At 40.7% G+C, this 16,094-nt stretch overlaps 1 protein-coding gene across 1 annotated transcript in view; it reads left to right on the forward strand.

The window, feature by feature from the left end:
• Nucleotides 1-4,895: 4,895 nt before the first annotated feature.
• Nucleotides 4,896-16,094, forward strand: part of LOC140995917 (protein unc-13 homolog B-like) — a 66,823-nt gene continuing 55,624 nt past the window's right edge. Inside the window, exons 1-5 of the mRNA XM_073466077.1 lie at nucleotides 4,896-4,943; nucleotides 6,417-6,422; nucleotides 9,550-9,624; nucleotides 11,086-11,305; nucleotides 11,612-11,839. Of these exons, the coding sequence (XP_073322178.1) occupies nucleotides 4,896-4,943; nucleotides 6,417-6,422; nucleotides 9,550-9,624; nucleotides 11,086-11,305; nucleotides 11,612-11,839 (577 nt within the window). The remainder of the gene's footprint in view (nucleotides 4,944-6,416; nucleotides 6,423-9,549; nucleotides 9,625-11,085; nucleotides 11,306-11,611; nucleotides 11,840-16,094) is intronic.

Consider the following 16,094-nt stretch of genomic DNA (forward strand, 5'->3'; position numbering starts at 1 on the left):
GTGTAATTCCTCAAATGTCTTCTTCTTTTTCCCTGTTTTCAATTGACTTTGATGTAAACACTTACACACTGTGACAAGTATTTTATGTGTGTCTCCCCATTTTAGTCATGGACCAGTGACATTAAGTGGTTGAGTTGAAGTTGAGCTTTCATCAGGCTTGATTAATGAACTATGAAACCGAGGGCAATTTGATAGTAACTCCCACTGACGATGTGGGGAATTAGATGAGGACGGACTGCTCTCTTAAGAATATGTTCTCCAGGAATCGCTTCAATGGACAACATGGAGCAGGTGTTGCCCCTAAAGGAGGCACAAAGGCAAAAGTCCATTCGCCCAAAAAGAGGGCACCAAACCCCAGGGTAGCGCTGGTCATTCGGGGTAAAATACATCGTCTCTTGCAAGGTTCCGCAGACCATCATGTCCCAGATTCCCACCTCTACTATGCAGGTATTGAGGAGGAGGAGGGGGAAACACAGGAGGGCAGGAAGGAGCACAGAAGTGTCTATCCAAAGGTTATCCCCAGGGCTGAAGCCTATTCACCAAAAGTGTCAAATGGTAAAGGACATGGAGCCCCAACAGGGCCACCATGTGTGGGAGAGGTGGAGCTGAACAGAGAGGGATGTATAAGAATACCCTGCACCTTGCAACATAAAAGCCGCAGATCTCCAGCAAATGTTAAACGAATCTCCTTTGAGGGTGAAATTCGGGCAACTCCTGAGCAGATGGGACCACCCCAACACTACAGTCCAATAGGCTCAGACATGAATGGTACTAAATTTGCAGGAGAAGCTCGCAGGGATTTTGCTTCACCCTGTATTCGGCCAAAGAGACCCTACTCCACTGGGGACTGTGTTGACTACAACTTCAACAGAGCTCTCCCAGGTACTCTGCTGGAAGAGGATGAAGATAAAGAAGAGGAGTCAAGTGCTGTCATTGAGCACATTCTAAAAGAGCTGAGAGGGATCAACAAGATCCAGGAGGAAATCTCTGACCTCAGGGATTACCTGACCTCAGTTCGTGGGTCAGTTGAGGAAGTATCATCCTGTGTGGATGCTGTATTGATGGAGATTGAGGGCATTCGTTCCAGCAACAAGGCTGGTTCAGGGGTACATGCAGGTACCTGGTCAGGGGTAGGGTGCAAAGATGGACAATCCCCCCGCCGAAGGCCCGCTAGTGCTTATGGCAGTTTGGGGAGTGCAATGCCAAAGTCTCGTTCAAATTTTTTCCCCCAAGTCTCCAATGAGCGCCATAGCATCCACGGAGAATTACTGTTACCCAGGCCAGAAGAATCTACTGTGTCCCCAATAGCTGAATCAGTGGATCATCAGGAGCTGGAAGAACAAGAGGATACTTCTGACCATAGCTCAGATATTCCAGAAGGCGCCATGGCAAGAAAACTCAGCTTTGGCTACCTTGAAAGGCAGGATGGCCAAGACTGTCCAAGCACCAGCTCCTTGTCTTCTGGTCATAGTTCTAAGTCTGAGTCAGATCTAGAGAGACCATCATGTAGTCATGGAAGGAAGCAGCAAAGAGCTGATGATGGGGAGGAACATTGGACTAGCACTGGACCACCACACAGTGCCACTGGGGAATCTGTGTGGCATAGGGAAGCTGCTTACCTCAGCAGCAGAGGTCTAGGGGAGCATGAAGGTGAGAGCCCTCTTTGCTGTGAGGGAGCTGGTAGCTGGGATCATTACAGAGGCGCAGGAGGATATAGTACATCTGGGCAGTGCTCCACGGAAAGTTCAGAACATCTTTCTGTTCGTTCTGGGAAACATTACAACTCACCTGCCAGCACTTCTAGCAGGGACGAGTGGCAGTCACGGAGGAGAAGGCCTCAAACCAAATCTGGGATTCATGTTCCAACAGATACCAACCTTGAAAACCCTACTGTAGGATATGAGTGTGCTGCAGATTTTTCCTACCCTCAAAGCTCTGGTTACCATTCAGTTGATGGGCATGATGGAGATGCAGAGGAATTTGATTACAGGCAATCAAATGACCTGAGCTACAGGACAGACTGTCAAGTTGACAGTTATCAGGAAAATTACATAGCCTACGAAGAGTCATCAACAGTGACATGGACTGAGACATCTTTATATACCACTGTAGCTGATGTTGATCAACCATATATCCAAGAGACTGAAGCCAGTAACCAAAGCTTAGAAAACCGACTCCCTCTCTCTGACAATCCAGATGTCCAAGCTGGTGGATTCAATGTCAAGCGTATAGGCCGAGCTGTACTTGATTTTAGCTCTGCCCTGCGGGGAGCATTGCGCAAACTTGATGTACCTGGACCACAGAATCCTGGAGAGGAAACAGACTTTGAAATATCAATGCCTTCTGATCTGCCTACAGCTGAGTTTACTTCAAAACCTTTATGTTATGAACCACAATTTGAACAAACATCTGACAAAACACCAAAAGGTGATGTGGTAGATCATAGGAATGTTATAGGGGAATTGAGCAAAAACAATACTCTAGACAAGTTAGATCTTTTCTCTGTGGAACCTATGCTTGAAGAAGCCACCAACAGCCTTACATTGGAGTCCAAAGACACCTGCCACTATCCCACTTCTTCGGACAAGGTCCCCCCATGCACAGAAGAACCTTCAATCTGCCCTGACCCAATTTCCAGTCACACTGCGGCACTGCCTCCACCTGATGGCCTTACAGAACAACCTGCAGAAGGCCATGCAGATGTTCCTGCAGATCTGACCGTTGAAGCCCAGCTTTCGCAATTCACACCTGCAGAATCCCTCTCAGTGTCCCTCTTGGCTGGTGAACCTGCAGCACCAGAGGAGCAGGGAGAAAATGAGGTACCACAGCCACAACAATCCACCACAGACACTGTGGCCCTAGTGGGCAAAGCAGAAGGAGATGCAGCGGAGCAACCCACAGAGATAAGCCAGATGGATGAACGCAGACTAAAGTGCCTGAGGACCTTTCAGCAGATTCTGCGGGAGAAGAGGGAGACCAGGCGCAACCTCACCAGTATGACCATGTCCACCTTCTCTCAAGAAGACTTTGAACCAGGTAGTCATCATTGGATTTTGAGTCGGAATCATCTTTTGTTTCATTCTGCACATTTCGTCTTGTTTTATTCAAGTAAATGCGTTTTCATTCATTTTGAGTCACTGATTTTCCATTTTTTTTATTTTACTAATTCCCATTCACCTCATGCAACCATTAGGGTTAAACGACACTGCTATGTTATTTATTTTTTGTATACTTGAAGTTGAAGTTGAAGTTTTTGTAAACTTGAGTTATTTGAATTTCTTTTCATCATTGTATGTTGAAACTAATACATGCCATTTAACTTTTAATAATCATAAAGTATTGGCTTTGTTTACTTAAAAACTTTCCTTTTCAACCCCACCCTTTGGTCCTCACGGTGTCTCACTGTTGCCAAAACTCTTTGGTCTGTCATGGTTGCAGTGCAACGTGTACATTGATAAAAGGATATTTTCTTCCGGTATGTTCACTCAGCAAATTTAAATAAGCCCCTTTACCAAAAGGTCCCTTGGGTATTTACTATACCAAATGGTCTCTGCTGATACCATAATTTTTTACTCCCTTGAGAGTAATGTATCACCTGCCATTCACGAGTCCCTTAGTCTTTTCCAAGGCTCCAGCAGTAGCCATTTGCTGAATTAGAAAACATTAATTATCTCCTTGGAAAGCAAGCCTGACATTTAAGAGGAAGGAGAAGGGAAATATTAAGAGTCATTTTCACAATAAATTATACATGTTAATGAAACATTTATTACCTCAGACCCCCTTCTATCTGAAAACTCAATGGCGGCACTGCTTTTAACATTGCCCAAGCTTTTGTAACAGTATGAATAAACCAGGGTGTGTCTTGTTATTTCGCATGATAAGTCAGAACTGTCTGTGACTGTTTGTGTTTTCTGATTCTGTTTTCTTCTTATGCTGTTTTACAGACGGAAGTCAAGATGGAGATCAGGTTACCTTTTTTGTGGTTTCTCTCCCGTCAACATTATTTTCATGACATCTTAAAAGATGTTGTCCTTTCTGTATATACTTTTGACATTTTCTCATGTCCGTTTCTCTTGATTTAATTTTCCTTTTTGTTGTGTTTATATTGTGTTCTGTCAGTTTCTGGCAAATGCTAATGAAATTGTTTTAGGTTTTATTATATGTCAGCCTCGATGCATCTGAGCCCTATTAAGAATATGTGTTTTTTCAATCATAAATATAAGAATGCCGTACAGTAATAGGTCAGTATTGATTAGGACACAATATTGATGAAAAATAATTTTGATGTCAGGTCTGTCAAGCTATGGTGTTTGTATGTCACTGTGGTATTTTCTTTACTAGCTGTCAGACAAAAAAAACATGCTGTCAGGAAGCAAAAGTCAATATTCAGGGTGCGTTTACTGGGAGTATGTGTGGTTTGTTAGGTGTTTTCTTTATTAGGTGAAACCAGATTTATGAAGCTCATATATATAGGGGGACAACATGATTGATTGAATCATCCTATTTGGCATGCAGTACTGAAACTCAACCAACCCAGTTCAGTCCCAGTGCTTATCTCCTGTTTTTTCTTCTCACTTTGTTGTTTTTTCTCGTGCTTGCGAGTGTGCATGCTCCAGTGCCATGAAACCAATAACGTCTGTCAGCCTTCAAAAGGTTAATTTTGTGACCTTTGACTTTCTATTTCAGAGCCGAGATCAAGATAACGACCCCAGCAAGCACCCATGGGCCAAGCCAGGGTCAGTAAACACATTTTGATGTGTATGTGTGTGTGTGAACGAGAATAAGATTACCTGATGCAGTGTTTGCACCTGGACTTTCGTTATTCAAATACTGATCAGTGAAATGTGGTGTTTGTTTGTTTGTACAGGGGAAACGCGCCCTTTGGTATTGACAGCATGCCAGACCTCCGCAAGAGGAGGCCCATTCCCCTTGTTAGTGAACTGGTGAGTATGCATCACTCAATATCTGCCTCCTGATTGAGAATTTTTGACCTTCACAGAACTTTAACTTTTTCACGATTTAAACTTTGATAGCCTCAGAAATATTTTTCTTATTATTTTAGTAAATTGAACAGTATTTAAATTTAAAATAAGAAAATTAAGAAATAAGTAAAAGCAATAACAGAAGTGAGTATGTTGTTAACTGAGCCCAAAATAAATCCACTCACCATATCAAAAACAATCAAACCCTATATTGAGGATTAAACAGGCGCACTCAAGTTTCTGTGCATAACTAAAATGATCTTAAAGCAACATTATGTAACTATTTCACCTTAAAATAACAGGTTCAAAATCATTTTGATGGTACAGTGTCAGGGCGCGCCAAATTGCACAACATGCCAATTTCCACATAATGTTGCTTTAAGTTTCTGAAGCTGGAGCCTTTTTCTTGTCTCCTCAGTATCTTACCTAATATCTCGTGTGCCAGGTGTTAGTTTTCTGAGAGGATTTTCAGGGAGTCAGCCTAGAGTGAATCAATATTGTGCTGTATCATTCATTAACAGCAGCAAAATCAATGGATATGGACATGTCAGGGTTGCTTTAAGTCACCAATTCCTGATGGTGGTAGTGGTGCTAAAAAAAATTGTTACTTGGTAAACATATTTACCTAGCTACTGTGGCCACAGATACAGTCCATACAATACAATTGCTAATGTACTTTCAGTGAGGATGCCTGATTAGTTGATAATAACAAATTCAGAAATGACAGCTTAATTCAAGTTTCAAGTGTCTAGCTGCTGGTGACATGTGACGATCTGTCTAAGCCAAGTGATATTTTTTAATTTTGTCTCATCATACTTTAACAGAGAAAATCAAACCAAACCACTTAAAACTTTATATTGGAGGAAACATTTGAGTCATGGGCTCCTGGTTGTTGCTCTCAGAAGAGCTTCAATGTAAACATCTAGCTGGAAAGTTGCATATCATATCATATTAATTCTCCTATTTTCACATGTTTTTATCTTCAGCGATAAAGTCCTCCATAATATATACAGTAAACACTAATATCTCTAGAACAACCACCAACCAAATTATGGCTTTCATTTCATCTTAACATGATTCTTTTTTTTTTTTCATTTGTTTCATATAACAGTAACAATAGTGTACATGGTGTTGCTTTTGTTTGTCTTTGCAACTGCTTTCACCAGATGCTGTTTCACTTTTGGTTTTAATGACCGTTAGCTTTTTCTTTAGCATTGAAAGTAGCAGAGTAAAGTCATGTTAACAGGCTGTCTGATTGACACCATGTCACAAGATTTACAGAGCACTTTAAGAGCATTTTTTTGGAATAGCTGGATTAAAGGTGGAAGCTGCTGATCCCTTCAGCTGAGAACCTGTTTGTTTGTCTCTAACCTGTGTTTCTTTCTTGTTCTCTCTCCTTGCACATGTTGTCTCCCTCCCTTTGTTGGCCCTAAGGCTATGGTGAGTAAAATAGAGAGATTTCAGCTGCTGTGCTTTTGTTTGATGGGCTTGTTTCAAACTCTCAGATGGTCCTGATCGTAGGAAACAATTTTGTTCTGCTCTGTGTGAAGTTTTCTTTTGTGCGTTTGGAGAAAACTGTTGTGCACATGTACACGCATGCACGAGCACACCCTCGTACCAAAATCCGTGATTGTTCCCCAGTATTCCAAAAAGTTCTGACAAACGCAAGAAAAATCAATTCCTTCTTGTGAATGCTTTCAGCTTCCCCTCAGCTGATCGGTGCTCAGGGGGGCAAGAAGCTTTTCCTCTGATAGTTTTTTAACCACAGGTCCCTTAATTAACGGTTCTGTTTTGCAGCGATTCATCAAGTCAACAAATAAATAACACACCTGCCTCTCTAAACAAACAATGCTAATAAATGTTGTGGTAAATTGTGTCTTACTCTCTTCAGTCTCGCATTTACTTTGAAGTACTTGAGGGAGACATAACTAGAGTGGCAAGAGCTGCAAATATTCAGCCACTGAGATCTGAGAGAGTTGACTCATCTGATGAAAGAAACTTTGACTTGAAATGGATCCAGAGTGGAGGTCACAGCAGAAGTCTGAGAACAAAAGGACCCGTGAGGTTTGAAGAGATAAAAAGGCTCTGGGACAATCTAGTCTGACTTCATTTAGTTTAGCATGTCAACTTTCAAAAATCATGAAGAGAGAGACAAACAGACTGAAGAGAGATGAACAAACTTTATGCAGATGAGACCGACATATGTACATAAAAGTTCTTTGGGCTTGTTTTGCCTTTATTGTGCAGTGACAATGAAGAGGCAGACAGGAAACGAGGGAGAAACCAAACCGGCAACGGTTCACACTATGTAGCATTCGCTTTTTACCGCTCGGCTAATTTAGAGAAGAAAGAAGAAGAGAAAAGGGCAAACTAGAATGGCACCTCTGCAAAAGCCTAACAGTCTAAGTCTAACTCCTTAATTCAAGCCTTATCCAATATCAAACAAAATATATTTGAGTCCACTAGATCCACATTTTTATTCAGGGCTGCATCAAATTGGACTCACTCATAGATACCAACCACCTACATACGCCTGATTTTTTTTCATCAAGAATTTCCTGAGATACTATATAAATGAGTATGTGAAATACTCACCTGCGGTATGTCGCTTCAAAACTATCCTCCAATATGTGATTTTGCAACAAAAATGAAACTGACTGCGGAGCAAGCAGTGCGAATATTCACTCGAAAAAAAAATGCCTCCAGTGTGTAAAGGCCTTAAGGACTTTCGGATCATATGTCGTCACATAACTAAAAAATATGTGCATAGGGATTGTGGTATGACATTTCCAAAGTCCGTCTTTAATGTCACTTAAAGGAAACTAAACAAGGTACACCAGCGATCAAAAACGCCACCTTGCACATACTGCTGTAGCAAATAATGACAGTAATCAGTTAGACTTAATGATAACTGACAGCATGTGTCAGTGAGAAGGTGTAACCAGAGCCACTCTGGATTTGAAAAAAAAAACAGCTGTGCACCTATTTCAAGGACATTTCTCAGGTGTAGAACAGCTTGAAAATGTTACTGTAGGATGAAAACTGCATTTGATCTTCAGTATTTTGTTTAAGCTGGAGATGAAGGAAGACTTTCCAAATCCTGTCCAAACCATCCTCCTGCAGCACATCTACAGTGACACTCTTAAAGGGATATTTCAGCATTTTGGGAAATACACTTGCTCACTTTCTGACGGAGAGTTAGGTGAGTTGATTGATATCGCTCTCATATTTGTCCATTAAATTTAAGGCCGCAGCTAGCAGGTAATTAGCTTAGCTTAGCACAAAGACTGGAAACAGGGTAAAGTAAAAAAAGGATCCCCCTGATATAATTGTTGGCCACCCCCCTCATCGCAAGTGCCCACCCCCTTCAAGAGTGCCACCTCCTTCCCGAGTGAGATGCATATGCATAATATGCTTCTCAGTAAGTAGTACTGTATGCATAATAGGCTTCTATCTGATATTGAGTATTGAGTAAGAAATGCATAGCCCAAACCCCAACATTTTCAGTGGCTCCTTCTGGCCACCCCCAATAACAAAATTCTGGGGGCGTCTCTGAATCACAAAGCTTCTGCTAGTATTGCTCTAGTACTCAAGACTGCAAACACCAGCGTGTGTCTTTTATTAGAGCACTAGTCTGCTAATTGTCTCAATCGGCCACATGGTGTTTGCTGTGGGTTGCCATGAGAGCCAGGAGGAGGGAGAGTGCTGGTGATTGGGTACAAGCAGGTACTGAGATGAAACATTATTTCACTGTACCCCTTATAAAGTCGCCTAATTTGAAGAAGAAAAAAAAAACACGATGAGGAAAAAAAAGGGGGGCTAATACTGCGCACCATGCTGTTAGGAAACCCTGATTCACCTAAGGGGAAATTCCTTCACTCCGAAAGGAAATTATTTTGATTTCATTTATAGTTTTACGGTTTGTACAGATCAAGTAACAAGATATAAAATGTCACTTTATACACAGCCAGGCAAGCTGTTTCTCCCTATATTTGAGTTTTTGCTAACCAAAGCTAACCACCTGTTGCATCGTAATTAGCTTATAGATATGACAGCGGCACTGATCTTCTCATCAAACTCTCAGGAAGAGAGCAAATAAGCATATTTCCCAACAATATTGAACTGCTTATTTAGTGCAACATCTCTCTAATGAGCTTTAATTAGGATCAATTCAGATTTGAGTATTAAACTGTTTATGATTCTACAAAGGCTATTGAAGTATCCAAATCTGAAGCTGTGGCCAAAAAACTTGAATCATTGCTACATTCAGTGTAGATCCTCACAAATGTAGTAAACCAAACGTGTTACAGTCTGCCCTCAAGAAGTTAGTAGAGGAGAGTTGTGTGGCGTGTTTTCGAAAGTGTGTGGTCAAAAGTGTTTGTTCAAAGACAGGAGTTTCCACGACATTGAAAGTTGAAAGAGCCCAACATCACACAGAGAAATGATTTCCTCGCCTTCTTAACCGAAAACTTTCCTCGGCTTGTTCTTTTCTCTTTACCTTGTTTGTTTCTTCTCTCTGTGGCTGTTTATGACTGATCCTTTTTCTCTCTCTCTCTCTTGTTTCCAGTCTATGATACAGTCCAGGAAAGCTGGACTCGCCCACACACTGGCCACACGGACCTCCCTGAAAGACGAAGAGCTTGTGAGTGGCCAAATACATATGCCACACACACACACACACACACCCACACACACAAACCGCACACATTTTACAGTGATGTACAGGAAAACTCGCTGTCGACTCAGTGCCAGCTAACGGGCGTCCACACAACCACTCACACACACTTTTTTCACACTTTTTTCGCCAACTGAATTCCTGTTTTTTTGTTTGCTGAGGAGCCAATATACTCTATGCTCTGAATTTTGCTGAGTCAGCGTTAGGCAGTGTCAGGTTTTAATGGAGGTAAGAGAGCAGCAAGTCGTTACTGACTGGATGAGGTTATATTATTGTTTTATTATTGTTTGTTTTCTGCCTTTCCGGCTTCACTGTGTCGAGTCATGCTGGTTATTACAGTATATGAAGTGAAACATTAATTATTCAAGTGGATAAAGTAGGTCAGCGAAAAGTGATACAGAGTGAGAACAAGGCACCTGCCAATTTTAAAATAAAAAAAAGTTTTACTGTGTGATTACACAGTAGAAGCCATAGTGGAAATCTCACTATCTAGAATTTTTTTTTTTTTTTTAGTTACAGGATTCTTTACAGTGACAAGGAAGTAAATCAGATGTAATAGAACCTGGTAAAAGCACAGGACCAAAAAATAAATAAAAAAAGGCACAAACAATTCTAACAGGATAAATACATAAAGCTTGTTACAACAAGACTGAGTGAAACAAGGGGGAGGGGTGACAGAAGATTAAAGTAAGTGAAGACAAAAGCAATAAAACCCAAAAAGGAAGGATACCATTCATACTACTCTATTGCTATTTCTACTATATAATGATAAGAAGAATAACAATCAGCCTGATGATAAGGACTCACATACCCCACTATACAAATACTGTGTTTACCAAATCAAACTGGGCTCCCAGTCAAGGTGTCCTCTCATCCAGTGGAGATGTGTTCACCTCCTCCCACACTCCTCCTACACTGGACAACAGCAGAATTTAGTTCATCAGTAAAGAAGCCAAGAATTATAAAAACACAAATTAACACTGTCATACACAACCACACACTATTATTTCAGCGGTAGCCACCGTCTAATGACCCTTTTGTGAAATTTTCCATCATCTGTCCTGCATTGATGCTACACACAATTGTTTCACCAAATTAGCATGTCCAGGAGCAAACTACTGTAGCGTATATAGTTGCTAAGTCATTCTCTTTCCATTGTTGTTTTTCTCATTGTTGTTTTTGCTTCCTGTACCACCGATCTCTTGTGCCACCTCTCCTGCTGTCTACTGCCAACACTTTCTCCGTGCTTTGTTGTATTTGTGTCACTCACCTTGTTGTCCTTTGTCTTGCCTTTTTCACACTTCATCCCACGCTTCTGGTTTCCTTGCACAACTTCTTAAAAAATCTGGCATGCCCTTTTTCTCTTATCCTGCTTCTTTTCTTACACCCTCCTCCTCTGTCTCACCCCTCCTCCTCCTGCTTCAACAGAAGAACCATGTATACAAGAAGACCCTCCAAGCTCTGATCTACCCCATCTCCTGCACCACGCCTCACAATTTTGAGGTGTGGACGGCCACCACGCCCACCTACTGCTACGAGTGTGAGGGTCTGCTGTGGGGCATCGCCCGGCAGGGTATGCGTTGTGCGGAGTGCGGGGTCAAAGTGCATGAGAAATGCCAAGAGCTGCTGAACGCTGACTGTCTGCAGAGTGAGTAAAATTCTTAAACTACAGAAAAACAGAAACCCAAAAGAGATGAACCACAAACCAAAACATATATTTGTAGGTACCTATGGACAGTTGATTTTTGCATGAAACGTCGGAGCAAAATGTTGCTACAGGATACAAAGTAGACATTGCTGTGAGTGTGAGATGTGACGAAGGGTTATGCCAGAAAACCTAGTGAATCTGCAAAAAAACGATCATAAACCTAAAAGTAAAAACATGTAGAACTCTCTGGAACTCATCGTACGACCTTTTCTCTCCTCCGTTTCCTTCCACCTTCGTCCTCTTCAGGAGCGGCAGAGAAGAGCTCCAAGACTGGGGCAGAGGACCGGACGCAGCACATCATCATGGCTATGAAAGACAGGATGAAGATCCGCGAGAGGAACAAGCCCGAGATCTTTGAGGAGATACGGAAGCTGTTCAGCGTCACCAAGATGATTCACGTCCAGCACATGAAGAGCATCAAGCAGAGTGTCCTGGACGGCACCTCCAAGTGGTCGGCCAAGATCACCATCAACAGTACGTCCAGTGACTTTTTTACTTTAAAAAGAAAGACATGTATGCTGTTAAATACTCAATATGAAACATTTACCTTCTTGATATTGTTTAAGTGACAGAAAGCTTGAATGTACTGCAGTAGTCTTTACACTGTCCTTTCCTGAGCTTTCAGTACAAGGTCTCTTTTAATCTCTTCTGTCTCTCTTTGTCTACCAGCTATTGACACTTTAAGTACTTTTTCTTCTGGCCATTCAAAGACACACAAAATAGGAATAAAAACTAACTTTTCAGAACTCTTCAGTGAAACCCTGACATTTACGTTTAGATAAATGCCTTCACATACACAAATAATGAAGGAAAAACATTGTGTGATGATATAAACACTGAAGTACAGTGAGAGAGACAGGAAAAGCTTATCCAACCTGTCTGTCCTTTTCTTTTTCTCCTACCACGCTCTCTTCTCCAGTCTCTCCATTATTACTAATGCACCTACACAATCTGAACAGTGTCCACAAGGCAACAGGATACTGTGTGTACATGTATCCACACTTGTACGGTGTGGATGACACTCATATTTCTGTGTGAAGTCAATCTGCAGAGTGAACTCAAGGCTACATTCTCACCGTTGGTCAGTTTTCTGAGCCCGCTGGTGCATTCATTCTTTAGTGTACATTTCATGTCATGATTATTGTGGCCAGAATAATTGTCATTCATGACATTATTCTAATCATAATTTTTTTTTTTTATTTTACTTACATTTAGTTAATAAATAAATAATTTTAATTTTAGTGAACATCCTTTTTAGTGAAAAACAAACCTGCATAAATAAAGGATATGTGCATGGTAGGCACCTCATCTTTCTGTTGCATGGGCGCCCCCAGAAATGGGGGCCACTGAAAATCTTGGGGTGGCCACCAAAATGTATTTATTATTTTCATCTTATTTGTATTATTTATTTACTGTAAATAAATAGGACCAAATGTTAAATATCTGATAGAAACATTTTATTACGTATTCAGTTGTCATCACTGAGAAGCATATAATACATTTGCAACTCAGCAGGGGAAGGGGGGCACTTGCAAAGGGGCCCCCCCCCCCTCCTGCCCTTGTTAGGAAGTTGTTTGGTATTGGATGCAGTGGGCAAGCCGAAGTGTCAGCCATGGTGACAGGCATTGGATTTTAGAATGGCTGAAAATATCCAGGCTCCCCCTAGTGGAGGATTCAAAATACATGAGTAAATCAATTTACGACTGTATGTTAGTAAGTTAGGCAGCTTTTTTAAGTTACTCATGTGAGGACATTTTCTCTCATCCTAATTCATGAGCAAAATTCACCACATTCAACTCATCCTGAGTGTTTTTTATCGGGATCCATGATAAAATCATGAATTGTCGCATCCATATAAGTGAAGTTAACCAAGTTATTGCTTAACAGCTTTTTATAAATTGTTAATGGAAAGACAGGAGTTGAGACATTGACTGGAGCTGACCTCAAAACACTTCCCAGGCACAGTGTGTGACAGTGGTAGACAGTTAGGAAGGCTGTTTTGTGACGCATCCAAATCCCACGACAGTGTATGAAACCTGGATCGTAAAACTCATCAACAGTCTAAGTGTGCCCTCAAGAACCCTGAAGAACATGGCACAGACATCTGTGAAATGTGTGAATGTGAAACAGAGTGTCGCTGCACAAGAGCATGTCAGGTTTCCCCAGATAAATACCCAAAAAAAGAAACTACCCCACATTTATGAATGTTTTCATCTGTTATCTGACAGTCTTGTTCTGAACTGTGGAGAAACTTTGTTTATCTACAAGCTTCACTAATTTGAACAGACATGCCCCCCCACCCCCACCTCCTCCACTTCTCCTCCCCTTGCCAAACGTCATCTGGATTGCCGCTGTTACCAGAGCAACCAGACACATCACACCATATAGTGGCAGCAGTGTTGCCATGGCAGCCATCACACCTTGTCCTCCCAATCACCAGTGATGAGCTTCATTAAAGAGGAGATACAGGGACAGGCTTTTTTCTTTAAATTCATTCATGGTCAGGTGCTAATTGACATCACTCACTTTTATGCTGATCAAGGTCAGATCACATAATCACAGATTCTGAAAACTATCAGGGGCGTTTTGATATGCAAGTAAAAGATTTTTACAACATCCTAGAAACAGAATTACCATTGCTGCTTAAAGCATCAAACCTTTTTTATAATAGACAGAACATTTGCAAAGTTGTCTATCATCCAGTGTGGCTGCACATAACTCTAGTATCTACAGCAAAGATAAAATCCCTGATATGGTTCATATATAATGTTTGTATACTCGTCATATAGCTTTAGCCAATGCTGTCATCCCAGCCATAGTGGTGAAAAGTCTACAAACATTCTTTTAAACACATCTATAAATCATTCAGTTTTTTCATTTCACATTAATCAATCATGTCCTCAAAAAAACTCACTTTAACTCAAACTCAACCCAAGTTGTGATTGAACTTGATGGTGAACTGACAGGAGAGGCTCCACAGAGAGTTCTTTGAAGAATTCATCGATTTCATTAGGGAATATCTCAGCCAATTAATATTAAAAATTCCCTTTAGCGCAGATAAAAATGGATCAGTCGGTGACACTGAATGAATCGTTAGCAAAGGTATTTCAGGGACTGATGTGGACTGGGGGGATGTTGACTTTGAAGTGCAGTGGAAATCAAAACACTTGGTGTTGTTTCCAAATTATGAAAAAGATATAGATTTTGGGCTTGAGAATATGGTTTTCACTGGGACGATATTGGCCATAATTAACCAATCCACATGAAGCAGACCCTGACCTGCTGTTAACTTACACAATCAGTTCCGCTCAGTGTGGCACACACAGATTTAACATTTAGGATAAAGAAAGCACGGGTATTGAATGTGGAACTGGTATCTGGAGAGTAAAAAGTTCGGTTATTTAAAGAAGTATTTCAATATTTGGGGAAATGTGCTTTGTTGCTCTCTTATCTTTATTTTAATATCTTTCTTTCCTGGAAATGAGCTGTTGCCAGTCAGGCTCCCGATCAAGAAATAGTCCCACACATAACCCCCATTGAAATGGCCATGTCATTTTAACATAAGATACATATTAACTAGTGAGCTTTAAAGGTGCTGGGAGGCAAATGTTATTATCATTGGATGGAGCCAGAGTAACTATTTCCAGTATTTGTGCTAAGCTAAGCTAACTGGACAAAAAAGCCATTAACATGTGACTTATGTCTTCAATGTGAATGTGTATAATCGGCAGACCAGAGTGAACATGCTAATATTCACCCCTCTTAAGGCACAATGCTACGGCGTGTGTTGACGTTAAGGCCGTTGTTCATCCGTCTGTTGAAGCAGCAGTTGAACATCGTTCAGTCGGCACTGAGTTTGAAAGACAGACTGAAGTAAAAGATATTAAATACACAGTATATAGAAACGCACAGCACACAGTAGAAACACAGTAAAAATACACAGCACACAGTCGAAATACACAATGGAAATATAAAGCACACAGTAGAAATACACAGTTGAAATACACAGAAAACAGTAGAAATACACAGCATACAGTGGAAGTACACATTAGAAACACACAACACACAGTAGAAATACACAGTTGGAATACACAGCACACAGTAGAAATACACAGTAGAAATAAACAGAACACAGTAGAAATACACAGTTTAAATACACAGTAGAAACGCACAGCACATGGTCGAAATACACAGTTGGAATACACAGCACACAGTAGAAATACACAGTAGACATAAATAGCACACAGTATAGAAATACACAGCACACAGTAGAAATACACAGTAGAAATAAACAGAACACAGTAGAAATACACAGTAGAAATACACAGCAAACAGTAGAAATACACAGTAGAAATACATAGCACACAGTAAAAATATACTGTTGAAATACACAGTAGAAATACACAGCAGAAATACACAGTAGAAATACACAGCACACAGTAGAAATACACAGTAGAAATAAACAGAACACAGTAGAAATACACAGTAGAAATACACAGCAAACAGTAGAAATACACAGTAGAAATACACAGCACACAGTAGAAATATACTGTTTAAATACACAGTAGAAATAAACAGAACACAGTAGAAATATACAGTTTAAATACACAGTAGAAATACACAGCAGAAGTACACATCAGAAATACACAATAGAAATACACAGTACACGTAGAAATACAGAGCACACAGCAGAAATACACATCAGAAATACACATTAGCAATACACAGT

This window comes from Pagrus major, chromosome 5 (assembly GCF_040436345.1).
Source record: "Pagrus major chromosome 5, Pma_NU_1.0".
NCBI classification, from domain to species: Eukaryota; Metazoa; Chordata; class Actinopteri; order Spariformes; family Sparidae; genus Pagrus; species Pagrus major.